Source organism: Pelodiscus sinensis, chromosome 1, assembly GCF_049634645.1.
Source record: "Pelodiscus sinensis isolate JC-2024 chromosome 1, ASM4963464v1, whole genome shotgun sequence".
Taxonomy (NCBI): domain Eukaryota; kingdom Metazoa; phylum Chordata; order Testudines; family Trionychidae; genus Pelodiscus; species Pelodiscus sinensis.
The window spans coordinates 268401446-268427927 of record NC_134711.1 but is presented as its reverse complement, the minus strand read 5'-3'; the positions used below and the strand labels follow the sequence as shown (position 1 = coordinate 268427927).

Sequence of the window (26482 nt, the reverse complement as noted above, 5' to 3'; positions counted from 1 at the left end):
AGGATAATAGTTATGTTATACCAAAACATACTGTTCGAGCTGTATTGCTCATGTCCATTCCAACAGGTGTCTGCATGACGTCTGCACGATCACCAGAAAGCTTTTTTCTCCTAGTCAGGCTAGCTGTGGAGCCCCCTAGTGTTGTGCCTCCATGGAACAGTTTATCATACTCAGCTGACCCTCCACTTACTCAGTTCCTTCCTGCTGGCTTTCTGACAGAGGGAAGGTGGGTGAGATTTGGCATGGACATGAGCACCACATCTTGAAGAACAACTGTTTACAAAAGGTACGTAATGTTTTTTTCTTCTTCGAATGAATGCTCATATGCATTCCAACAGGTGACATGAAAGCAGTTTACCTGGAGGAGAGGTCAGAGGTTACCATGTAGCAATCTGGAGAAGTGCCCTACCAAATGCCGCATCATTCTGAGCCTGTTGGGTGATGGCATAAGTGGACATCTGGCTAACTAAAATCATGCCAAACCGTGGATGTTGTTGGACAGAGTGTGCCAGACTAGAGCGGTTCAGCCTGTACTAACATGTTGCAAAAATAAATGATCAAATATAGTATGTGTAACTATTTTGCTCATTGTTCATTTTTAGCCATATCTAGTAATTGGCACCTAACTGGGACCCTACCAGTTTATTAAATATCTTGCAAATAGGAGTAGTGACATTAGGATTTCTAAGATAATGAGAAATAGAATAAAATGGGATTTGCTCCACATTTGTAACAAAAGGGATCAGATTATTTTCTTCAGCCACTTAAAGTGAATTCCCTTACTTAAGTTCAGTTATGCTTCATCTTAGAAAACAGAGTTTAACAACAAAAGTCAGGTGAAGATTTATATCATGGCAGCCTACAGAATCACATTCACATCTGAGCATGTACTTCCAAACCACAATCCTATCAAATTAAAACGAGGTGTTTGAAATTAAGCTCCATCCTTTGTCCCCATCAACACTATATTTGAAACCATTTGAAACAAAAAATTAAAAAAATAAAAACACTCAATGTTTCAGTTTTCTGAAATTTCCAGAGATAATCAATCAGTAGGGCATCAGAAAAAATAATGTGCTAATACATTGTTTTTGCTCAGTCATGCCAGGATGATCTTCCTGTTTCATGTGAAATAATGATGCAATAAATCTTAACAGATCTGTACCACCACTCTTCTTTTTTGGCATGCTCTGAGGTTTATAACTTACAAATACATTATCCCCATACACAAAAGACTTTGGTCATGTAAGTCCTTGTATAGCATAAAGGATAATGTATTCCATCACAAGAGAGAGTGGAGGATATACCTAGTTAACCCCAGTAGGGTTAAAGCCCTTTGTGAGCCTCAAAAATTAAATAAAAAATAAATCAAAAAGAGGCAAACTGCTCTGGTTGAGAATCAGGGTCTCTGAGAGGACATGGTTTTAGAACCATCTTTATTTCTAGCGAGATCCTTATGTATGCAGACCACCCTTTGGTCAGGCTTTGCTCTTCAACAAGAATATCTTGTCAACTCTTGCACTCACAATACAAGATCAATTCCCCACCCTTCTCACTAGTTTTTCTGTGGTACACATTTATATGCAGCCTAACACAATCATGCCCAGAGAGTTACTGACACTGATCTAGCACCTGATTTAGCTGCCACTAAAATTAATGGCAAAACCAGCCTTGACCAAACTGAGAGCTTACTCAGGCCCTTAACAATCCTCCACACACCACATTCTCTACAACCTCTGAAATCTTTATACCATTACCTGAAGTTTCTCATCTATTCATCAGATTAGACAAAACCCCAGTACTTCAGGTTAACAGTAGGTTAACATTTTTTAAACCTAGAGGTTTTCATAGAGCTGAATACCAAGCAAAAAAGAAACCCCTCCCCCTACTATCACTGTTCTTTGGTATTGTTGAATTTGAAAAGTGATGTAATGGGTTTGCATTTTAAAATCAAGTCTACTCAGCAACTTTTCATGTTATACCAGATCAAGTATGAGAAGAAAGAAAACACTGTAGTACTTTATGTATAGGAATGGTTCAAAATATTATGGAATAAAGAATTTTTACTTTCTTATTTTTTCCTTATTTTCACAATTGCTCCTTAATTTGTGGTGTCCTCATTTAATTTTCTGCAGCTTTCATGCCAGTCTGAGGATTTTATACTGGTAGCCATTACCATGGCATAGGAGCTAACAGACTAACATGGCAGGTTTTTGCAATCAGCGGTGGATATAGGGCAGGGCGAGAGGGGCGGCTGCCCCAGGCCTCGCACTTCAATAGGCCCTGCACCCATATGCGTGCGCATGGGATGTGCCGGGTGTGCCCAGGCACACCCTAGTGTTTCAAAAAGGCCAGCTGGTGGCTGCTGGAGGAGGAGGGGTGTGATGGGGAAAGCCTGTCCCCCCACCCCCGCAAGAAGACGCTGGCGGGCATGGGTCAGAAGCTGCGCTGCCTGGCGTGCCTCGGAGCTGCTGCGCATGCTCTGGCGGCCACATGGGCACTTCAAAAGCCGGGGCCGCACTGCTGAAGAAAGGGAGCGGTCCAGAGAGAGAGCTTGGAGGAGAGGTCATGTGCGCACGCCACAGCGCGCACTGGAACCCCAATCTTTGGGGGCACGGGGCTGGGGTGGGAATGGAGCGCACAGCCCCATGCATTGCAGCAAGCCGGGAGCGACTGGCGGGCTATGCAAACTGCACTCAAGCCGAGGCAGTTGGGCTGGGTGGCAGGATTGGCCATTTTAAAGGTAGGGTTATCTGTCCCGTACTTCTGGTGCCTGGCTCTGCGGGAGGGGGATTTGGTGGCGGGGGGGGGAGGAGGGCTGAGACTGCCTGGCTTTGGGGGAGGAGTGGATGCAGTGGGATAGGGGAGGGCTGGGGATGCCTGACTCTGTGGGAGGGGTGGGTGCTTTGGGATGGGGGGGGAACAGGAATGAGGGTGCCTGGCTCTGGGGGAGTGGTGGGGCATTGGGATAGAGCTGTGGGCTGGGGTGCCTGGCTCTGCAGGAGGGGGAGGGCATTGGGGGTACTTATAACTTTTTTTAAAAAAAAGATACTTTATAAAAAAGGAAAAACCTAAAAAACAACGAATAGTCTAGTGGCACTTTGAAGACTAGCAGAACATGTAGATGGTATCGCGAGCTTTTGTGGACAAAACCCACTTCTGCCCATGAAGGCTCATGATGCCATCTACATGTTCTGTTGGTCTTGGAAGTGCTACTAGACTATTTGTTGTTTTTTAAGTTTTTCATGTTCCAGATTAACTCGGCTACCTCCTCTGAAGTTTATAAGAAAAGGTTGAGAAACCTTTGGGCAGGCAAGAGTTTTGGTAAAAATATATCAGACATATGCACACAGTGCCTGCTCTACCTCAGCTGGTGCTGGATAATCAGAGCCTCAATTCTAAAGGAGTTGGCATTACTGAGGTAATAGATCCCCCCAAGTTTTGTTGTGGATTTTCCAAAAAGAATGCTGCTGTTTTCTATAGGTCACCTACATCTTCCAGCCATAGCAGAGACTTGGGATTAACATGGCTTTCTCACCTAAGGGCAGCCCATATCTGTGTGTTTCTTAGGGCTCAATGGCCCCGACACACAGGAATCACCAATTTGGCCCCGCGTGGCTTGCTCTGGGGAGCTAAATTTCCCAGGCAGGTGGGATGTTGAGCCTGGAGGATAAATGTGGCTTCCGGTGCCTCTGTGTGCGGGTCCCGCCCAGAGCGTTGGGGCTTTGAGCTCTGTGGTTACTACAGTCTCATGTGTCTCTTGGAGACCTTCCGCCTGGCCCTGGGCCAGCACCTGGAGCAGCTCCACAGACTGGAAGGCAGAAGGTGGGTAGGGGAAGAGGGAAAAAAAGGGGGAAGGGATGCCAGAGGACGGGGCTTGTGCTGAAGGGAGGGGAGCAGGTCAGGAGAAGAAAGGGGAGAGAGTTGTATTACAGTGCATGATTGTTAGAAAATAATTTGTTTGAACAATATGGAAGACATATATCCTAATATTTATATCGCTCTTAGGATACTTCTAACTAGTCCAGTGACAGTAGCTTCTGCAGAGAGAAGTTTCTCTAAACTGAAAGTAATAAAGAATTACTTAAGATCTACTATGAGCCAGGAACTTTTGTAGGTCTTTCGATTATATCGATTGAAAACGACCTGTGTAAAGAAATGGACTTTAATGACATAATTGAAGAATGTGCTGCCAAAAGAGCTAGACAGCTATAATAGACTTAAATACAAATGAAAATTTTTAATGCAGAATTTTGTTTAAGAATTAATTACAATATAATTAAAATAAAAATTATCCAACTAAATTAAGTTTCTATCAAACTTACCCAATTCACATTTAATATGAAAATAGCCTTCAATTTGCTCATTTGGCGCCTTTTTTCTATTTTTTCTCCAAAGGGGGGCCCCGTGAAATTGTGCTGCCCTGGGCCCCGCAAAACTCTCATCTGCCCCTGTTTGCAATGAATTGCATAGAGCAGGCCTGGGCAAAATATGGCCCACGGGCTGAATCCGGCCTGCCAAGCCACTGGATTCAGCCCACAGAGGCAGTGGGGAGTGCTAGGCAGGCTCCCCTGCTTGCCCCACAAGCCATTCAGAAACACGTCTGCAGGGTGCTTTTTCTTTGAGTCCGGAGGGCAAGAGGGAAGATTCAGATGATGCTCCCACCCCCAGCACAATCCCATTGGCCAGTTTCTGGACAGACACTAGCCAATGAGAGCTGCCTGTTTGAATAACAGGCAGCCACAAAGCACAGCCCTCCTGCTCACTCACTCAACCACATGGAAGAGCAGGCAGAAACATTTTAAAATCTGCAAGCCTTTAGCTCTTCAGGCAGGCATGCTGATAAGTCTCCTGGTGAGAACCTGCCTCTGGCACTCCAGCCCTTCCCTTCCCCAACCCTCTGCCCCACTCTCCTGCCCTGCTACTCCACATGCAGCCATACCCCCTCCCAGATCTAGCACCCCAATCTTCTGCCCAAGATCACAATCCCCTCCTACCCTAGGTCACATCCCAAAATCTGCACCCCAGTTCTCTGCCCTAGATCACAACTTCCTCCTTTGCCCAAACTCACTCCCAGACCCCATTATCTCTCATGCACCCCAATCCGTTACCCTAAGCTGCTTTCTGCACCCAACCTTCATCCCAGACTCCGTACCTCCTTCATTAATATCGTGGAAGAGTACAGCCCTTGACCACTTTCCAAAATCTTGGGAGTAGTCCTCCCATCAAAAATTATTGCCCAACCCTGGCATAGAGTATTCAGTTCTTACAGAGATATTCCTAGTTAATATATTCAAAGGGGGATTGTGAAAGTAGAGTATTAAAAATAATGTGTCCTTTCATTTTTAATGCATATTTCCCTTTAAATTTCCACTCTGCAGTTCTCCCTTGCAGATTTTGTCTTGTTAGAGAAAATACTTTGTTTCCATGGCAACATATTCCCACCCTGAAGTTCCATCATGGTGCTTTTTCTTTCAGTTTCCAAAGACTGCAACTATCCCTATTCCCTCCCACCTCTTCAAAGTGTTACTGTCTGTACCCTAGTACTCCACATAGGTTTTTAATTATTTTGCACTGGCTTCAAACTTCAGTCATCTTGTTCTTTGGTGAAAGCACCCAGTGATACAGTTTGGGGTAGATATAGTTCACTGAGCACATGTTCACACAAAAACCTGTTCCACCAAACATAAGAATTTATAGTTGGTGGTCTGTTAATAAATATTATTAAAATAAAAAAAAATATCCTGAGCATCTATGTTTGAAAAAATATATTTTTTACATATTATGAAAGTAAGATAAATCTATCTGCTGACACTGCAGAAGTAATGGCCAGGCCTGTTGTTTTTTACAGAAAATTATTTTGGCCTAACATGTTCAAATACAGTACATCTTCATGGTATACCCTAATTACAATTAGCATCCCCCATTTACTACCTGTACTTTCTGGGGGGAAAAAAGCCTCTTATAAGAGATAGATTACAGGTTAAAACTCTAAAATCCAGGATTCTTTGGTCCGCCAATATCCGTTGTCTGGCAGGATATTGCTGGATCAGAGAACACCGGCTGAACCTGACACCCCCATTGCAGTGGAGAGCACAGCCTCATCAGCAGGTGGGAGGATAGCCCCGGAAGGGCTGGAGGCAGTAGAGCCAAGCTGGGAGCCAGGCCAACAGCTGGGAGGGGAGCCTTGACCTCTCTTGGTCTGGCAAACTCCATTGTTCGAGACTGCTCAGGTCCAGAGGGGGCTGGGCCGGGAAGGCCCCACCTGTATTCGATTCACTGAAGAATTTGAATAGAACCAAGAAACACATTAATAAATATCCTAGCCTTCTACTGACCAAATCTCCACCCCCAATTGTTCTCTTCCTAAAGATTTGTAAGGAAAGGCATTACTTTTACTAATAGGTTTGAAGCTATTTAACAGAAGAGTGACCAGATGTCCTAATAATAATGGGATCATGCTAATATTAGTGGCTTTAACTTGTATAGGGCAACTATATTCCCCAAAATGAAAGTAAAAAGCATCCTGATTTTTCATACTGCTCTCTGGTCATCCTAATTATGGGCAATCATTTTGTTATAAATGCATCAATTTTACACACCTTCAGGGAACTTTCACCTCATTCTAGATTTAGTACGCCTTTGTAATTGATTTAGGCTTAGTTCAGCTAAAATTTCATTCATTTAGGATTCAATTTTGGAAGCTGCTCTTGCCCCAAACCTCTGTGGATATCTTTCATTCCTTATGCAAATGAAACTTAATTCTGTGGGAGTTTTGCCCCTGTGAAGACTGCAGGTAGGCTATTACAGTGCCATTATTTGGAAAGAAACAAGTTACTTTTTATAAGCTACTTAGATTGTCAAATTTCCAGAGAAACCAGATGTTCTAATCTTAAATCCTCTGGGAAATGTGTGATTGTTTACTCTCAAGATTAAGGTCCTAATCCAACTGTCCTTGAAGAAGGATCAAACCCTAAAAACTCTCTTGAGCTCATTAAAAAAATTTAGGAAGTTTAAACCAGAAGTAACTGAACACTTAAAAGACTCAGAACTAACAGCATGAATGTTTATTTTATTACTGTCTTCAATTACTGTCACTTATTACACCGGTAGTCTAAATGATTACTCAGAAATACATTCAAGTACATTTCATGCTTCAAACAAGCCAGATTAAATCCAGCAGGGGAGAAATATTAACTCCAGTTTCAATGAGCCAAACTAACAATTGCTTCTTTAAAGCAAAGATAAATATCATACACTTAAGTTATCTAGTTTTAGTTTACAGTTTCACTTAAAGTAAAATTCTACAGCTGTGTAGATGCTCCCTATTTCAAAATAAGCTATTTCAAAATAAGAAACGCAACTGATGTAGCTCAATTTGCATAGCTTATTTTGAGTTAAGCCCTGCAGTGTAGACACACCCTTAGTGGTTCTGGCATATTTCAATACTACTTTTGGGATTGCCTGCCACAAGTATCAGTAGAAATCTGAGTGTCATGTTCCATACTATATTATTAACATGGTGATTAAAGTTTTTGAATATGCAGCATTCAGTAACATGGCACCTGCATCACAGATTCATAGTCACTCGTGTTCTATCTCGTTATCTGCCTGTGTGGGATTTTTCCTAAATACGTTTTTTAGAAAAGCTTTGTTCCTGGTGTTCCATAGTAGAAACAGAACTGTGGATATCCCTTGGCATATCTAATCTAACACTCTCATGAATAAATTATGATGGAGAGACATTGCATATTAAAACACTATGATAGATATATACTAGATAAATAGCAACACTTATACTGTTTGTTCTAGGTGTCCTAACAGTCACTGGATTGCCCCATAATCATATCACCCAACACCATTACATAATAAAGATAATCATACTAGCCAATAAAAACATCAATAAAACATTCCCATTTCACTCTAACTAAAATTCCTCACCTTCAGCCCTCCCCAGAAGCCTTGTCAGTTGGCTCTTACAATGCTCCCAAAGGTCCATAAATCCAGGCTATTTTGGACTAAGGTGAACAGGAATAAATTTCAAAATCAAGGGCCCTCTTCCTGCTGCTTTTTTTAAAATGAGGGACATTGCCTCCTCTGATCTCAGTGTGGAACAGGTATCTCTAAGTAGAGAGATTCTCGATAATTTAAGATTCTATACATCAAAATGAACTAGCTAACTCTACCAGAAGACCAGTACAGTAAATCAGTGCAGAACCCAGAGGATCGGTACCATGTGTTTCTAGGGAGCTATGCTGTTTACCAAGCTGAATGTGGTACTCTGCAAAAATCCATGAATTAATTTAAAAGGCAATCTGATGTAGATTAAGTCTGAAATTCCAAAGCCAGATAAAAGTCGTGATTTCAGATACAAATCGAATAAAGCCTTTGGTGTCATGTTACCCAGTATATGTAACAGGTACTATAGCATTGTTGTAATACCTGCATTCAACAATAATTGGATATCCCAAACCTCCCGCAAGGTATGAGCCTGAATAACCAACTTTGTAGAATGGGTCAAAGTCTGATCACAATTACACAAGTGTCAACCACAAGAAACTGCACAGGCTTTAGTGAAATTCTTCTGGAGCGACACTGAAATAATAGGAATCAGAAACTAGAATAGAAGAAGAATCTAAAACTGTAGTAGCAGGAAGCAAAATTGCAAATTAAGCATCCCTTTTTTTTCTGTCAGACCAAAGTAAAAATATAAAAATGTTTGGTAGTTTTGGAAAGGTCCAAAAGTAATTTCATTTAAGTAATTTCACTGAAAATTTTATATCCAATTTTATAAAAAAGTATTATTCATTTTGTTCTGATATTCACCCTTTTATATAATTCAAATATATAAAATAGCTTGTTTTATTATGAAAATACATTGCTTGAGATATATGTGTTATGATAACACATTAGTCTGTGTGTATATGCAAATATGCCTGCTGACATAAGGCTATGTATTTGTCTAGACCAGTGTTTCTGACAGTGTTCCGCGAAATCACTTTGAGAAACACATTAACTGGCTGCCCCGGTTTGTTTATTTACTGGAGCTGCAGCCACGAAGCCTCGCCACTCCCATTAGCTCCGTTATATACTTTTCAGCCAAGGGAAGCCGTGGAAAGCAGCATGAGCCGGGCCACCCACGGCTCCCCTTGGCTGCAAAGGACGAATCATAAGCAATGGGAGCCACGAGGCTTCGTGGCTGCAGCACCAGTAAATAAACAAACTGGGGCGGCCAGTTAATGTGTTTCTCAAAGTGATTTCATGGAACACTTTCAGAAACACCAGTCTAGAGGATATGCACAATAAACAGACCCACACACAAGCTCTGAAGTGCATTTGTACCTGAACGTTCTGATGGCTCTCATATCCACCACATACACATTTCAAGATATTGCTAGATAACGATTTAAAGATCTGACACTAAAATGGAAAAAAATCTGTTTCAGACTACTTTTCAGAACAAAAAGAAGCATTTGAAAGGTTTAAAAAAAATTAAAATTGGAGAAAAGGATAAAGTTGAACAACAGGCCTGCAAATGGTATGGCCTAATTATTAACTGTATATATTTATAGACTAATAGTTCTAAGTCTATAACAGTAAACTGTGTATTCAAATAAAAAAAATTCTTTTGGGGATTAGAGCTATATTGTTTCCTTAGAACGCAAAACACCTCAGAGTTTATTTTAGTTCTGCAACAAACCACACTGATGAACACAATTCAAAGCATTAGTCAACTGAATACTTCTTCCCCTCTCGCTCTCCCCCCGGCTTTCTGTCCATCAAAATAAATCCCAATGTTTACTCCCAAAATATTAATAGTTTTTGTACTTATTTCCATCTGTTTTTGTGGTGGTTGTAATAAACTCTGATAAATTTCTGGGAAAAATTAAAGCAAAAACTAAAAATAAAAGGCCCTAAATATTTCAAATACTAAAGCATTTTTTCTTAAGTACTATACTGGCAATTTTTTAAATGATCCAAATGCCTTTTATCATTATTTACATAAAATTAAACATAAAACAATAACGAGGCAAACTGCAGATACTGTAGATTGTTTGTACAGTGTATTTACACCATTCGTACTCCCAGACCCACCCCCATCCCTGCAGTATCTGGGTTCCCTGGTCATCATTAGAAGCACCATTCTTTCCTCTTCCATCACTCGATCCACAATCCAAAAAGCACTAAATTGTATGATGCGTTTTGGGGGAGAGGACAAATTTGAAAGAATGATAGGAAATACCTAGTCATTGCAGTTAATAACAATGCAAAGTAGGGATGTTACGGGTAACTGATAATGGTTAACTGGTACCCGGGGAGCAGCACACAACAGGTGGAGATCTGCACCAGTCCCACCAGGCCTCCGTGTACAACAGGTGGAGGTCTGCGCCAGTCCCACCAGGCCTCTGTGTAGGGATGCCAGTTCCCAGCCCATACGGACTAGGAGCTGCCAACCCCTAAGGGATTCCACTTCCGGCCCCACATGCGAATCCAGAAGCAGCAGGGCTGGAGCAGCCCCTCTCCAGTGCAAGTGACCCCTCTCCCACTCCCGTTTAATCAGTTAACAGGTTAAACATAACATAGTTAATGTTTAACCAGTTAACTAATTAAATGGATTTTGCTTCCTTAATGAGAAGTGTTCCATTTATACTCAGCAGATAAAATCAAATATGGAAACTGAAGCTAAAGTCAATGAAGTCAGTCTTAGTTCTGATATTTATTGTGAATAAAGAAATATGGAGACTAATGCTGGAGACCACACAGTGAAAATGACTGGTATAGAATGAGAGGTTTGGATTAATCTGAGAGTAAAATTATTTCTGTAACGATGAAGCTGATAACCACTACAAGAAGGGGGAAACTAACAAACACATGTTTAAAAGAAAGGTAAGGTTTGTTACAGATGGATTTGAATCTACTTAGAGAATGACCTGCTAATGGGGGCAGGAATAGTCAAAGGTCTTTTACTTCTCTAGTTTCTATAAAATCTCAGCCAAACAACAAGATGTACAGAAGAATAAATGTGAAAGCAGACATCTTTAAATAATAGTTCATTAAATACTCATTCTCACAGCATGAAATAAATGAAAAAAAAACCAATAAAGCAGAATCATTAAAATAATTTACATAAGCACCCATCTCCATAGAGAGAATGAGAAAAAACAATAATGCTAAAACAGGCGCATGCGTGCACATACACACACGCACGCACGCACACACGGAGTGTTCTTTCAGTATAATACTTCCCGCTAGGACAGAAAGTCAAATATTCATTAAAAATGCCATTTGTAAAACCGCCTCGGATAGGGAAAATACAGTTAAAGAACAGCAATAAACAAGAGAATAATAAAAACGATCCCTTTCTCATAATAAACAAACAAGATTAAAATAATTTTAGCAATACTGCAAGAGGGTGGAATTTATATCATACTACAGACACACACTATAGTGCTATAAATTACTATATTGTATAGCTTTATATTTGTTTTATTTCTGCTAAGTTGCATTGCATATAATACAACAATTTATACTTCTACAGTGCTATTCATCTCAAGCACTCAAAATGCTTTATAAAAGCAGGTAAAATATCAACAGTTTACAAAAGGGGAAACAGACACAGAGTTTGTTTGTTTGAGTCACACACTCACACAATGAGTGGTAAACACAGGGGAAAAGCCCAGTGTTTTGATTCACTATTCAATGTTCTAACTGCAATACCATGTTTTCCTGTTCAAAATACAGAACTTCTGTCTCATTTGTGGTACAGTGACTACTCTGAAGCAGGTAAAACTGATGATTTCACTTAACTGTGACATCCAATGTGCTTCTCCCAGGGTGTGTCTAGACTACAGAGTTTTGTCGACAAAAGTGGACTTTTGTCAACAAAACTATACCTGCATCTACACTACCGCTGAGTTCTGTCGACATAACGTCGACAGAACTCAGCAGTTTTGTCGACGCTGGTATACCTCATTTTACGAGGCATAACGCCTTCTGTCGACAGAGTTCTGTCGACAGAAGGTGTTATTGCATGTAGGGTTGTGTCTAGACTACAGGGTTTTGTCGACAAAGCAGCTTGCTTTGTCGACAGAACTGAATGTAGTCTAGACGCTCTTTGTCGACAGAAGCTTTGTCGACAGTATCTGTCGACAAAACCCTGTAGTCTAGACGTACCCCCAGTTTCCCCTTTTCCTGGCTCTGCTTGTATCCCCAATTTCCTTGTTTTTTTCTCAACTTTTCCTCAAACCCTCCCCACTCACACACAATCTATTTTTATTTAACATCAGGTTAATGATCAAGAAATGGGCCAGAACAGCAGCCATGGAAAATGAAGCTCTCAGTTTATCCATGGACAACATGGGCAGTAGCTGTGCGTACCTTAAGCTTCCTCACACGGCCGCCTATCAACTTGCTCCAATTGAAGGAGAGACCTCAAAAAAGTGTGGCAGATCAGTTCCATCTGAACCATGTGTGCTTTATTACCTACCTTTATTTTGGAGTAGTTAATTCTCTTTTGGTCATATTAGTAATTCTTCTAAAGGAGATACTCCCAGTTTGAATCAATTTTATTTTATTTCACCTGCTGTAAACTAATCTAAAGTTGGGATATCAACTGTTGCATAATATATACACATAGGATGGGTACGCACGTAAAGAAATTATTTGCATCAAGAATTGGGAACTGCTTTATATTATTTCGACCCTATATTTACACTGAAGGTGGGACTGTAACAGATAATATTGCTAAATACTATATTCAAGTGGCTTAGTGAATGTATTATATTCAGTTATGTATTGTACAGCCTCACAGCAGGCAGATATCAAAGTTCAGAAACAGACAGATGTTACGGCTGATCGAAAATTTTCCACTTGAACTGTTTTGACTGTAAAGTATGCCTTCCAATTAAACTATATTTTGGAGGTGTCTGCTTTTGAGAGAAACTGTTTACCTATTATATAAAACAAGACACTCAAAAACCCAGACATTTTCAGCTAAAGAGTATGATTCATAAATGCAGTGCCCTATTAAGAGTTGTAGCTCATCAACCTTATAGCCCTGTTAACCTCTATTGCCTTTTCTCCTCAGCTATACTGCAACTCCCATGATGCAATTTGTCACTTCAACAAGAGAGAAGACTGTGGTAGATCATCAGACATGTAGCCAGGCCCACAGAGAAGAACTGTGGTGAGAATCACTTAAACTGAATCAATGTTTTTATTTTATGAGAAAATATTTTGGGTTTGGGTTTTTTTTCTGCCCAGAAAGTCAAGATTAGTTCTAATAGATGAGAATGCCACCATCATTTTATGACAATAACTGGAAATCAATTGAACAGTTATGTAATAGCACCCAGAATGTGTAGAACATTCTCCGAGCAGCTAAGCATCAAACACCATCCCTCTTCTTCAAATTTATCAATAAAGCGCATTTCTTATGCTAAATCTTCCCTCAGTGAACCCCTCTCTGGAGCCATTTTGCTCTCTTACATTTGTACTGGTCACTTTTACTTGTCATATTAGTCTAAGTTAGACTGTGAGGTGCTTGGAGACAGGATCTTTTTATGTATTTTATACTGGGACAAATATGCCTAGTTCACACAATACATAACAATAACACTGATTGCAAGTATTTGGAAAAAGCAGCTAAACATACTTTTGAGCCAGATAAAAAGAGAACCAAACTCAATCACAGGAATGGGGATCATGTTCTCTGCAAAGCTTCATAACAGCTATCTGATTCAGCTATCTTGGAAGGGTGAGCAATGACACATGACAGTCAGTAAATTTCATCTCAGAGGATCGCAGGTCCTACTGTTAGTGGAAATTCTGAACAGATATTACCCATATTTTTTAAACTTGTAAATTTGACTAACTTGGCAAAGAGATTGTATAATCACTGGTATTATTTCCGCATAGGCAGCTTAAACAGATCCATTCTACAATTAGGAAAGCAAAATTCTTATAATTAAAAGTTGTGAGAAGGCTAGCCATTAACATTAAGAGCTTCCATCTGATCTCAGTGAAATTAATGTAAAGTTCCATCAACTTAAAGATGAGCAGGATCTGGATCTGGACATAGGTGGGGATACATCTTGTTACTATAATGACTGGTCTCTGTCTTGCAGAGAATATTAGGGCCTGAATCTTCAAACCCTTAATAAAACTGCTCTCCTGAATCAGGTCCAGTCTGACAGTCTCTCTCTTCAGTCAGAAAAATGCTCATCAGTAGGGGTGTTCAGGATTATAACCTCAAATGGCCTTTGAGAGTATGATTTGCTCTGTTTGGGTACATCTACACTAGCCCCCTAGATCGATCTAGGGAGGCTAATGAGGGCAACTGGAATTGCAAATCAAGCCCGGGATTTAAATATCCCGCGCTTGATTTGCATGTTTCCAGCCGGTCACCATTTTTAGAAATTGACTAGCCCGAAATAACTGCCCACGTTTACACATGGCAGTGAAACGGGATTCTGGAATAAAGCCCCTAAATCGAATTAGGTGGTAAACCTCATTCCACGAGGAACACTATTCGCCATCTGGGTGGAGGAGAGAATGTCAAATTATGAATAAAAAGTAGCAGTAATTTTGTTCTACTTACAACATAGAGAACTCACAAACACTATACTAAAATCAGTTACATCGTATTAAAAAAGTGATACCATATAATCAAATAAAGTCAAAAAGGATATCACAGTATATACTTTGAGCCTACCAGGTTGCCATTGCATCAATAATTAGTATTTCAGTCTATTTTTCCTCTCTTTCAATATTAGCCCCCCCACCACCATGGGTTCTAACCACTACCTGGGATTCCCCCACAGCCAGCACTGACTGTTGTTGCTGCTGTTTCCCCCTGGCTGTTGACAGCTCTGTTGCCACCAGGGTTCCTGGCCAAGGCTGAGGATTCCTACTCAGCCACCACCGGAGCTCCATGGGCTAGGGCTTCCAGGGGCTGGACTCCCCATCCACTGCAGGACCAAACTCTGCAGGCCCAGCTAGGGCTCCCTAGCACCCGTGGGACTCCCTGCTGGCATGTGTTCCTCACCTCCAGGACTCTTTGGACCACGGATGTGTCCCAGACTTGGGAGGTCCTACACATATATCCATATAAAACAACTGCCATATGGGTACATATGATACATTTTACCAAAGTGATTCAGATCAATTAGAGATCATGTTACATCACCTATTCATGATGCATATGTTTCAATTTAGCATTTACAATTGCAAAAAAAAATAGTTTTAGGAAAATTAGGGCCTGTAAACTTAAGCAAATGTGTAACTTATATGAGAAGAGTTATGCACATTCTTAAATTTTTTCAGGATCTGAACCTTATAAACTGCAATATGTATTAGGGCTTCATATTCAAACCTTAGCACCTTACATTTTAACCCATTGCTTAACATTAATTCTGTTAATGAATTCTCTGTCACTAACTTTGCTGCAGGGGTGGGGGGGGGTTTCAAAATATTTCTTGGTACAGCATGGACATACACTTTTTACATTCTGAAAGGCATCATATCATGTAAAAAGCTAGGTTGCTTCTCATATGTTTCTCTCTGAATCTGGGTAATGCCAGACAAAGATTTTACTGAAGATCAAAAGAGCTCAATCTGTAGGACACCAGAGAATATTAAATGATAAGCAAATTCAGATTTCTAAGGTAATTCTACCAATTTATGAGCAATGCTAGTTCTTGTTCCACAGTAGGAGAGGTAATAATGAAGCTTTGTTAAAGGGCAATGCAGTAGCTTTTATTGTAAGGCCTTTTCTTCACTTATGATAGTCATTAAAGCAGCACTGTGTCTTTTTGAGGCACCATACAATAGTTCGCACTAAATTTCCCATGTAAAATTAAGAATAGTATTCACTAGAAAAATAAGCATCTACTCTCACTAATGTTGATGCTTTCTAAAAATTATAAATTTATGCTAAATCAGTAAAGCTATTCAGCGTTCAACTGCTTAACATTTTTCAAAGCAAATAGAAAATCCTTTCTCCTTGCAACTCCTTCATATTTGCCTAGTGATCACTATCTCTGCCAGATCTTGTCTTCATTGCCATGTTTGCCTGAGATACAACTCAAGTGTTGTCCTTAACCTAACTCTTCTCCACTCATTTAACTCAAGTTTAATAATGCTTTCAACTCCACTGTAGCTCAGCTGTTGGGGAGTACTGGGGTAGGCTGATTTGAAGTGCTGCTAGCACTAGTAATGCAGTGGGGATAGGCAACTCTGTGTAGCTAATACAATCTCTCTGTGCAACTCAAACACTGTTTTAGAGCAGGCCCACTCTCATGCAACCTAGGCTAACACAAGAGGAATTAATTTGCATGCAAAAAAATCAAGCTAACACTGTGGTGAAGACAAGCCCCTACCAAAACCTACTTCCAAAAGTGGAATTGAAGTCAAGATACGGATGGCAACCAAAATTGGGCACATCTTGATTGAGTCAAATACTCTAAGTTTTCCAACACACAGCTCTTGAATTAATACATTACATTAATACATCACCAGAGTAACTGTATGGGTCGAACCACCCTTGTCCGGCACCCTCGGCATCTGAGTGGTTCCCGACAAGGGCCAGAGAGCCCAAACCATGGAGTTTGCAGGACAAGGGGAGGTCAAGGCTCCCTACTTGGCTGTTAGCACTACTCCCAGTGGGGGCCGTGCTCCCTGCCCCTGCCCTGATGTCTCCAGCCCCCCTTCGTGCCAGCCCTGGCCAAGGCTGTGTCCCCCCACTGCACCAGCCCCAGACAGAAGCTGGCCCTGCTGCTTCCAGTCTCAGCTTGCGCACCCAGCTGCTGGCCACTCTGCCTCCAGTCCTGGCTGGGACTGCACTCCTTGCTGCCAACCCTGACCAGGGCTGTGCCCCTGCCTTCCACCCCACCCGCCACAACAGCCCTGATTGAGGCTGGTTTTCCCATCACGCCAGCCCCAGCCAGGGCTGTGCTCCTGGCCTCTGGCCCCACTGCCTCTAGGTCAGACTGGGGCTGCACTCCTTGCTCTCAGCTCTGGCCAGGACTGTGCTCCTCACCATACTGGCCCACTGAGACTGCACTTCCCACTGTGTAACGCTGCATGAGCTGCACATCAGAGACTGGCAAGCAGGGGCTCTCTGGTCCAGCAATATCCATGGTCCTGCTGTGCCATGGATGTTGCCAGACCAGAGAGTCCCAGATTTTAGAGGCTCAACCCGTTTATTAACAATGCTGTTTTTGAGAATGTTACATACTCGGATTATCTCTATTATCAAAGCAGCTGGTATACCGGAAGACAAATGTTCATATTTGTGTTGTGTATTTTCATGGAAAGCAATATCATCAACAAACAGGATTATAGCCTTTTATGACAAGCAGCAGTCAGACACCATTATCTGATTCCTGTAGTAATTCACAAATCTGTTTCTTGTGTAAAAAAATCTTCTGGCTATGTCTGAATCCTAAAATTTATAACCTAAGCTTCAAAACCCAAAGCAGACAAGAAATCTCTAGTAACTCTGTTGCAGTTTACATTAAAAGTCCACCTCCCTTTGCAGCTTCTGCATCCTCAAATTCTTTCATTTTTCAACTTCTATTCAACTTTTATTCATACTTGTACTACCTCTTTTTCCACCAGTTTTAATTTCAGTATGTTATATTAATACACTTCCTTGCATTATTTCATCTCACCAACAATGAAGGATTGGTTTTTATTGGTACAGTTTTCAGTGGCCTAGTCTATAGTAATTTTAAACAAACAGAAAAGGAGTTTCCACCATTCTTTTACGTAACTTAGATAGTAAATTCCTAGCATAGAGACCATGGCTTCCTATGTGTTACTACCACATCTAGCACAATGGAGTTCTGACCTTGTCTGGGAGTTCTGGACACTACTGCAATAGAAATTAATTAATTAATTAATTAAAACTATTTTACAGTGTAACAGATTCTATTCAGTAAGGTTTTCCTACTATTCAGCCTAAATCATCACTTTCATGGCCTATTGGTTGGTTTCCCCTTAAACAGTCATAAAGGTATGTTTTCCTTCTGACTAGACACTACTATCCTGCCTCAATTTGCAGCAAAGCACAAAAACTTCCAAACTAAATTTCAGTCTTTGTCCAGTCCTTAATTACTGGAAAAAGAGCAGTAACATCATTTTCTGAACATGCAAAAATCCATACAAGTGTATTTAGATAAGAACCAAGGAAATTAGGAAACTGAATAAACTGTAATTTCCTTCCAGTTTCTAAGACACTCCGCGCCCCAAGTAGGCCTTTTGGTATCAGCTCACACATGACTGAAGTATGGAAGCTTTTTTATTAAGGGAACATGCAGTACTTAGGATAACTATTTGCTTTTCTCTATTAAAACACATACCTTAAGTATATATTTGCCTTCCAGTCAGTATTAAGAAAGAGTATCAATGTACATGGGCATCATGCAAACCCTCCAGTAGATATTTTAAAAATTACCACTAATCAGTCTGTCTGTTCAGCATTATGGTTTATAAAAAGTGCCTAATTTTGTTGACTTCTCACCTTCCAGGTTGTATTGCATTAGTCCATCTTCCTCTGGGTGCTGAGTGTGCTCCAGTATTACCTTTAACAAGCTACACGGATAAACCAGAATTCGCTTAAATAGCATCTTTCCTGTCAGAATGAAGCTAAGATATCTTAGGCAACTGTTCTTCCACTGACAAAGTGAGCCCCACAGGGCTCAGTCCTCTCCCCTGTATTGTTCAAAATCTAATGAAACCACCAGGAGAGGATCTGGAAAAACACAGTCTGACTGGCTAGCAGCTAACAGTCATCTCTAAATCTCAACAAAATTACCCCTGCTTTTATGTCTGATGCCTAATGAGGGCATTCATCTTCAGAAGGATACATTGCTGTGCAATATTCAAATCCCTTTGGACTTCTCAATACTACCGGACACGTAAAGAGGGACTGCCATAAAACAAATACCCTGTCACCATTGTCAGCCATCTCCATGATCATCCATACATTCATGATTTCCAGGCTTAATTCTTGCAACTCATATCTAAGAATGAGCTAACACCTCCTGGAAAAGCTTCAGCTAGTGGAAAATGCGATAGCTTAGAAACATTGGCTGCTGTGATTTTAACATCCTAGCATTCAGCATTTGCCCACCACTGAATACAAAATCCAGTTCAATGTCTCTGTCCCAATATTAGAAGTCTTCCATGAGATCAGATTAAACAGAGATCACCTCCTCCTATATTTTCATAATCACTCAAATCAGCTGTATTCCATTCAAAAAATGAAGTGGTTTTGCATGAAAAGCATGGAGTTTGCCAGGTGGACACAGGAAGGAGAGATAGGACAGCTGCTACTTGGCAAGTTCCCCAAAATTCACTATCATGTGCAACAAAACATTAAGAATAACAGAGAGTAGAATGTAGTCTACTGTACCCACCACACACTTTTTTATTTAGCATTTTCGACAGCACTTTCAAAACGTTTGCCAAGCTATAAAAAAATAACAATCTACATAATTCCCAAAAGTTTCAATGTATCTTCTTAGAGTACAAATTGCTCTCCACTCCCAATGGATGAAATTGAGTTTCCCAGAGAGCTAGTCTCAGGAAGACAACAGAGAGAAGAGCACACCATGTTGGGGAGAAGCGGTCAACTGGGAAGTCTGAAATGATTACCAAAACAGTGAAAAGGAAACGGGGGATTTGTCTGGAAACCCCTACTTACACCTTGTTCAGATTCCAACAGTTCTGTTTTGACTCTGACTGCCGGCATCCCATCAAGCATTAACATTCTGTTCTCAAAGGTGTTAATGTCCTAAGGAAGAAGAAAAAAAGAGAAGCAAGGGTCAACTTAAAAGGAAAAAAAAATTGGATCAGTTCAAAGACAGTGCTGCAGATCAGAACCAGTCCACTGGTTTCTGTAAGTTCACTACAATGAGAATGTTGGCACATGAATTTGATAAATCCCTAACATGAACATTCACAAAAGTTTAGGAATTAATGTTGTTGAGTACACAGTTACCACCACTAGTTAATTACATTAAAATACTGTCAATGATTCTATCAATTACCTGTATGTACGGAAACTAAATTCCAGTGGCGTAGCAGGTAACAATATTCTGAATTATTTCTTTATTTGAAGCAGAAAGATCTGTATACATCTCTGATTCACTGTTGAGCTATCAATGCTCACTTCCAATCCACCCCAGATGACAGCCTCCATCACCCACTTGTTACATTTTTCCATGGTACCCCACATGCTCGATAGGAGCTCCTCATAAACATTCATCACCCACCTCTGAAACCATCCTCAGAATTTTCTTTTGAAATTAAACCTACAAAAAAAACCCCAATAATAATAAGGGAGTTGGTGTGCTGAAACAACTGTCTATTATGCCTATCTTGTCATTTCTTTGTACATCTCACTTATCTGTACTCGTCTGTTGTTTCTTGCCTTATATTTAGATTGCAAGGACCCTCTTTTTATTCTGTGTTAACACAGTACTGAGCATAATGGGTCTTGGGTGTTAATATTTATTATATGTACACACACACTTCCTCTTTGCAAATACTGAAAACTTTAAGGTTAAAATTGTCACCCTTACAACTACATATGGAGTTATTCAGGAAGAACAATTTCTGAATAGTGATTTCAGAATAACGTCATGTGTAGACCTAGATCTGATGGGGGGGGGGGAGTGCACAAATAATGGAGTAGTTGTATTCCCAAATGCCTTGTTTTCATGCTCAGCAATTTTTAATGTAACTAAAGAAAAGAATGGTGTCTTTTGGAGTGACAAGACAGCAACATTAACTGAAAGTTCACAGATCATATTTAGGGACAAAGCTTCACAAGTAACACACTGCATTTCTCTAGCACCTTTTATATGGCTACCTCAACTACTTTTTACAAATAGGCACTATACTGTGCCTATAAAACATAGCTTCACAGTAACAGGTAAAAAGATGCACCAATGAATACAACAGAGTGGGTGAAGGTAATTCCTTCATCCTCTTCTCTTTCACTGAGATTTATGTACAACCCATCATCACTGCAAAACCATTATATTGCTACAACTATGTTATATTGGTTAAAAGTGATTATCTGTAAGTCACACACCATATCAGGGGCAGACTCTGGAACAGAATCCTTGAGTCATGAATCTAACCCCCCTACTGTAACCACTAGTCTTCATTCCTCCATAATGTAATCTAATGGGAAATCTTCCTCAGACATATTTTGCTGCCAGTACAGCAGTATAATACTCTCCAGTGCATGTATTTATTTGAAAGCATATGTTCACTAACAAATTTTTTCATGTATCAGAGGGGTAGCCGCGTTAGTCTGAATCTGCAAGAACATTGAGAAAGTCCTGTGGCACCTTATAGACTAACAGATATATTGGGCAAAGACCCACTTCATCAGATGCATGTAGTGGAAATTCCAGAGGCAGGTAAAAATATAGAGGCATAAGAAAAGAGTTCCAATCAAGAGTAAGGTTAGAGATAACGAGGTCAATTCAGTTGTGGTGTTCACACTTTCACATCAGCTGCTAGAAGTGGGCCTCATCCACCCTGACTGAATTGACCTTGTTATCTCTAATCTTACTCTTGATTGGAACTCTTTCTTATGCCTGTATATTTATACCTGCCTCTGGAATTTCCACTACATGCATCTGACGAAGTGGGTCTTTGCCCACGAAAGCTTATGCGCCAATATATCTTACTCTATAAGTGTATGTCTACACTAGCCATCCTAGTTCGAACTAGGGTGGCTAGTGTAGACATACCCTAAGGTGCCACAGGACTTCTTGTTGTTCTTACATTTTTTCATACAATTTATTTTTATTTTATAAATTGAAATTTGTGAAAGTTGGTGCTAACCTGAGTATAGTGTCCCTTGGATAGGGGGGAGGGGGAAGGAAGTGACAGGGCAGCAGAGGAGGAACAACTCCAGAAAAGCGGCGCTAATTTAAATGGCATGGTTACCTTTGTAAAGTTTTTGGAGAAATGTACCTGACTGGAAAACTGATCTTAAAGGAATACTAAGGGGCTGCACCCTCTGCTCGCTACACTTGTCTACACCCCTCCCTTCTCTCTGGCTGCTTTCACTTCGCTGAGAGAGCCTGTTAACACGGACGACATAATGACGTCTTTCTGTCGCCTGGCAGGAATATTCTATCATCCATCAGGAAAAACGTTTATATGTACATAGAGAGAGACTATTAACATGAAATTTAGCCAACTTAAAAAAGAAGAAAGCAAAAAACAGCAAAAACATATTTTAAAGTATTTTAAGTACTATACTTACCCAACAGTCTCAGTTTTCACAACAATAACAGAGGAATAAAGACAATATAACAGGAAAACTCAGATTATGGGCTAGTTTACATTAACAGCACTGCCGCATGACAGCGCCCCCTATGCTGATGGGACAGAGCTCTTCCGGTTGGAAGTGGTACAACCGGTGGTACACCTCCATGAGAGGTAGAAGACATATCATTGGGAGAAGCTCTCCCTCCAATATGGTGCCTTGACACTAAGGCTGTGTCTAGATTACATCCCTCTATTGACAGAGGAATGTAAATTAGACACTTCGAAATTGCAAATGAAGCTGGGATTTGAATTTCCCGCACTTCATTTGCATATTCGTGTCATGGCGCTCTTTCGAAAAAGCACTATTTAGAAAGTAAAACCACAGTCTAGACGTGGTTCTTTCAAAAACAGAAGGTTTACAGGATCTTTTGAAAAAGGCTTCTAGAAATCGCGCTTTTTCAAAAGAGTGCCATGATGTGAATATGCAAGTAAAGCACAGGAAATTCAAATCCTGGTTTCATTTGCAATTTCGAAGTGTCTAATTTACATCCCTCTTTTGAAAGAGGGATGTAATCTAGATGTACCCTAAGGTTGGTATAACTTACGCTGTCTGTCTCTCAGGGTATGTCTACACTAGCCCCCTAGTTAAAACTAGGGAGGTTAATGTAGGCATTCGAAGTTGCAAATCAAGGCCAGGATGTAAATATCCCGTGCTTGATTTACATCTACCTGGCCGGTCGCCATTTTTTGAAATTTAAAAGTCCGGACTAACTGCCCGTGTATATATGCAGCATGGACTCGGAAGTTTGAATTAAATCCCTAGTTTGAACTACCTGTTATTCCTCCTGGGATGAGGTTTAACAGGTAGTTTGAACTAGAGCTTTAATTCGAACTACTGGGTCCCTGCTACGTGTAGACGTGGGCAGTTAGTCTGGACTTGTAAATTTCAAAAATGGCAACCGACCGGGAAGATGCAAATCAAGCACGGGATATTTAAATCCCGGGCTTGATTTGCAACTTCGAATTCCTACATTAGCCTCCCTAGTTTGAACTAGGGGGCTAGTGTAAACATACCCTCAGAGGGCTGGTTTATTCATATCTCTCAGGGACATAAGTTATACCAACAAAAGTGGTAAGTGTAGTACTTACAACACTTTAAAACAAACTCAAAAAAAGGAAAACTAACATGCACCTCAGTTCTCAAGGTACTCCCCAATGGCAGACCTATGAGTCCATTTTGGGTCTGTCTTAAAAGGGGCTCTGTGTGTAGCAGCTTGCAGGAACAGGGGTAGGGGTGAATGCTGAAACTGACTCCATATAAAATGGTGCCATGTGATCCAAGGTCAACAAGCTGAGCAAAACTTCCTCTAATCTTTTAATAATGATCTTAGACACTACAAAAATTACACAGTTTCAGACAAATAACTAACATATAAAAGGCAAACTGAGTTGTTCAGCTGTTCCCTACTAAGATCTTCCTCCACAGTGTGGCAGACTTTAAAATGTGAGATAGAATGAAGATCAAGAAAACTAAAAATACAGTGTTTCCATGTATTTTTTTTTAAATCAGTTTGGATACCTTGATTTTTATCAGGAGTTATAGGGGAAGGGATTATGCCACCACAAAGTAACTCAAGAGAAATTGTTCCAGTCTTAAAATTCCACTTCCCAGCAAGGGTGGTGTATTGTTTACTTATCAGGAATGAATCTCATGTCGTAGGGCGTCACTTAGCTTAAGTGGTTTGGATGTGGTTTCGGGTGGAGCAGCAAAGGCAGCCAGCTTGGCATTCCAAGCTCTCTAAAGTTCTGTTCCACTAGCTAGGAAGTCCCTTCCCTTTCATGATTTATAAGAAGCACTGTTGTGAGTTTTAAAGCAAAATCAGGAACATATCATAACAAAGCATCCCTTGGGCTGTTTAGTTTGTAGAAAAGAACAATGAGATGATATTGCCTCATATTTCTAGGGTCTTACCCAAATGAAGAAGGGAAGAGACTTTCTTGTGCAGGAGGCACACACAGAAGGGGATGGAAAAAAAGAGACAAAAGAGCAATTTGGAAAAGGCCAGTTTAATGAACTGTTCCAATCTGATTAGTGGCTAATGTCCCTTTTAGTGCTTTGTACCAATTTATAGCTGATATACTTTAACCATTTTCCCCACTAGCTGTGATAAACGCATTAGTGTTAAAAATACAAGCTAACCAGAGTCTTTGAAGTTTAAAACTGATAAATCATGGAAACCTGACTCGAGCGTGTATCATTTAACACATTTACATTTATCTAAATTTTCATGGCTACCTCCTCTGTTTGTTGCCTAAAATCATTTTTCTTTAGAGATTAAATTCTGCATTTTGAGCTGTGGTTTGAAAAATAAGCATAGTGAACCGTTCTGGCTTTTGGATCATGTATAATTTGAACTGGGAATAATCACAGAAACAGCCCTCTCCAAAATCATTTAATCCTTTTGGTCTTATAACTTACTGGTTAACATTGGACATGGCCTGCTACCTCCCAAGCAGATTCTTCTGTATAACATCAGTAAAAATGAAATGGTTAGCCCAATATTCACATATTCAGCTGATCTTTCAAAGCTATGCCTTCCTGCTCTAACAAGCATTAACTCTGCAGTATGCTCAAAACCATTTAGGAAATAGAATGTAATTGCCAACGTTTGCATACAATGTGTAATCGTCTAAGGAGAATGGCCTCGATTCATCCCTACAGAAGAGGTACAAATCATATTCCCTTTCATTTCTCCACAGACAACCACGCCAGATGGAGCATTCATGCCTGAGTGAAGCCAGGCTTCTCAACTGCTGCCACACGAGAGGACTAGCTTTAATTTATTATGGTCAGGTTCCATAAGAACCCTTCAAAAGGCCACCAAAGAGATGTTCTGAAACAGCACATCTTTCAGGCCACACCTGGCTGGATTTACCCAGTTTGTGGGCTGTGCCATCGGGCTTCAGTTTCCCCCAGATAGAACAGATTGTAAGTGATCCGAGCTAACCTAATACCCCTTTTTTCTTCCCCACTCCCTGGGGACTGGGATAGGATTGGGATCATCTATCTAACTAAAATGATAATTTCAGCTAGGGTGACTAGCAAATGTGAAGAATCACTATTTGGAGTGTATGTGTGCGTGTGGGGGGGGGAGGCAGGTGTAATAGGTGCCTATATAAGACAAAGTCCCAAATATCTGGACTGTTCCTATAAAATAGGGACATCTGATCACCTAATTTCAAAAGGCAGCAGATGGGTATTCCAAAACAGGGACACTGTCAAACGTGGCCATACTGGGTCAGATCAAAGGTCCATCTAGCCCAGTATCCTGTCTGCCAACAATGGCCAATGCCTAATGCCCCAGAGGGAGGGAACACAACAGGTAATCCTCACATGATTCCTCCCCTGTCACTCATTTCCAGACAAACAGAGGCTAGGGACACCAGTCCTACCATCCTGGTTAATAGCCATTTATGGACCTAACCTCCATGAATATATCTAGCTCGTTTTGAATCCTGCTAAAGTCCTAGTCTTCTCAACATCTTCTGACAAGGAGGTTCACAGGTTGACTGTGAGCTGAATAAAGAAAACCTTCCTTTTGTTATTTTTAAACCTGCTGCCTATTAATTTCATTTAATGACCCTTAGTTCTTATAGCGTGGGAATAAGTAAATAACTTTTCCTTATTCACTTTTTCTATGCAAGTCATGATTTTATAGACCTCTATCATATCCCCTAGTCTCTTCTTTTCTAATTTGAAAAGTCCCAGTCTTTTTAATCTCTCTTCACATGGGACCCATTCCAACCCCCTAATCATTTTTGTTGCCCTTTTCTGAACCTTTTCCAGTGCCAATATATCTGTTTTGAGATGAGGCGATCACATCTGTATGCAGTATTCAAAATGTTAACCATGATTTTATATAGAGGCAATAAGATGTTCTCTTTCTTATTCTCTATCCCTTTTTAAATGATTCCTAACATTCTGTTTGCTTTTTTGATTGCTGCTGCACACTGAGTAGATGTTTTCAGAAAACTATCCACAATGACTCCAAGATCTCTTTCTTGAGAAGTTGTAGTTAAATTAGTCTTTTATCAACATTACATTTCATTTGCCATTTTGTTGCTCAATCACTTAGTTTGGTGAGATCTAACCAAAATATGTTCCTAACCAAAATATCTGTTC

At 40.4% G+C, this 26482-nt stretch overlaps 1 protein-coding gene across 10 annotated transcripts in view; it reads right to left on the bottom strand.

The window, feature by feature from the left end:
- KLF12 (KLF transcription factor 12) overlaps positions 1 to 26482 on the bottom strand; it is a 366929-nt gene that overhangs the window by 184996 nt on the left and 155451 nt on the right. For all 10 annotated transcript variants that reach the window (XM_025187744.2, XM_075918894.1, XM_075918893.1 and 7 more), the window contains one exon: positions 19709 to 19798. In XM_025187744.2, coding sequence (XP_025043529.1) covers positions 19709 to 19798 — 90 coding nt within the window. The remainder of the gene's footprint in view (positions 1 to 19708; positions 19799 to 26482) is intronic.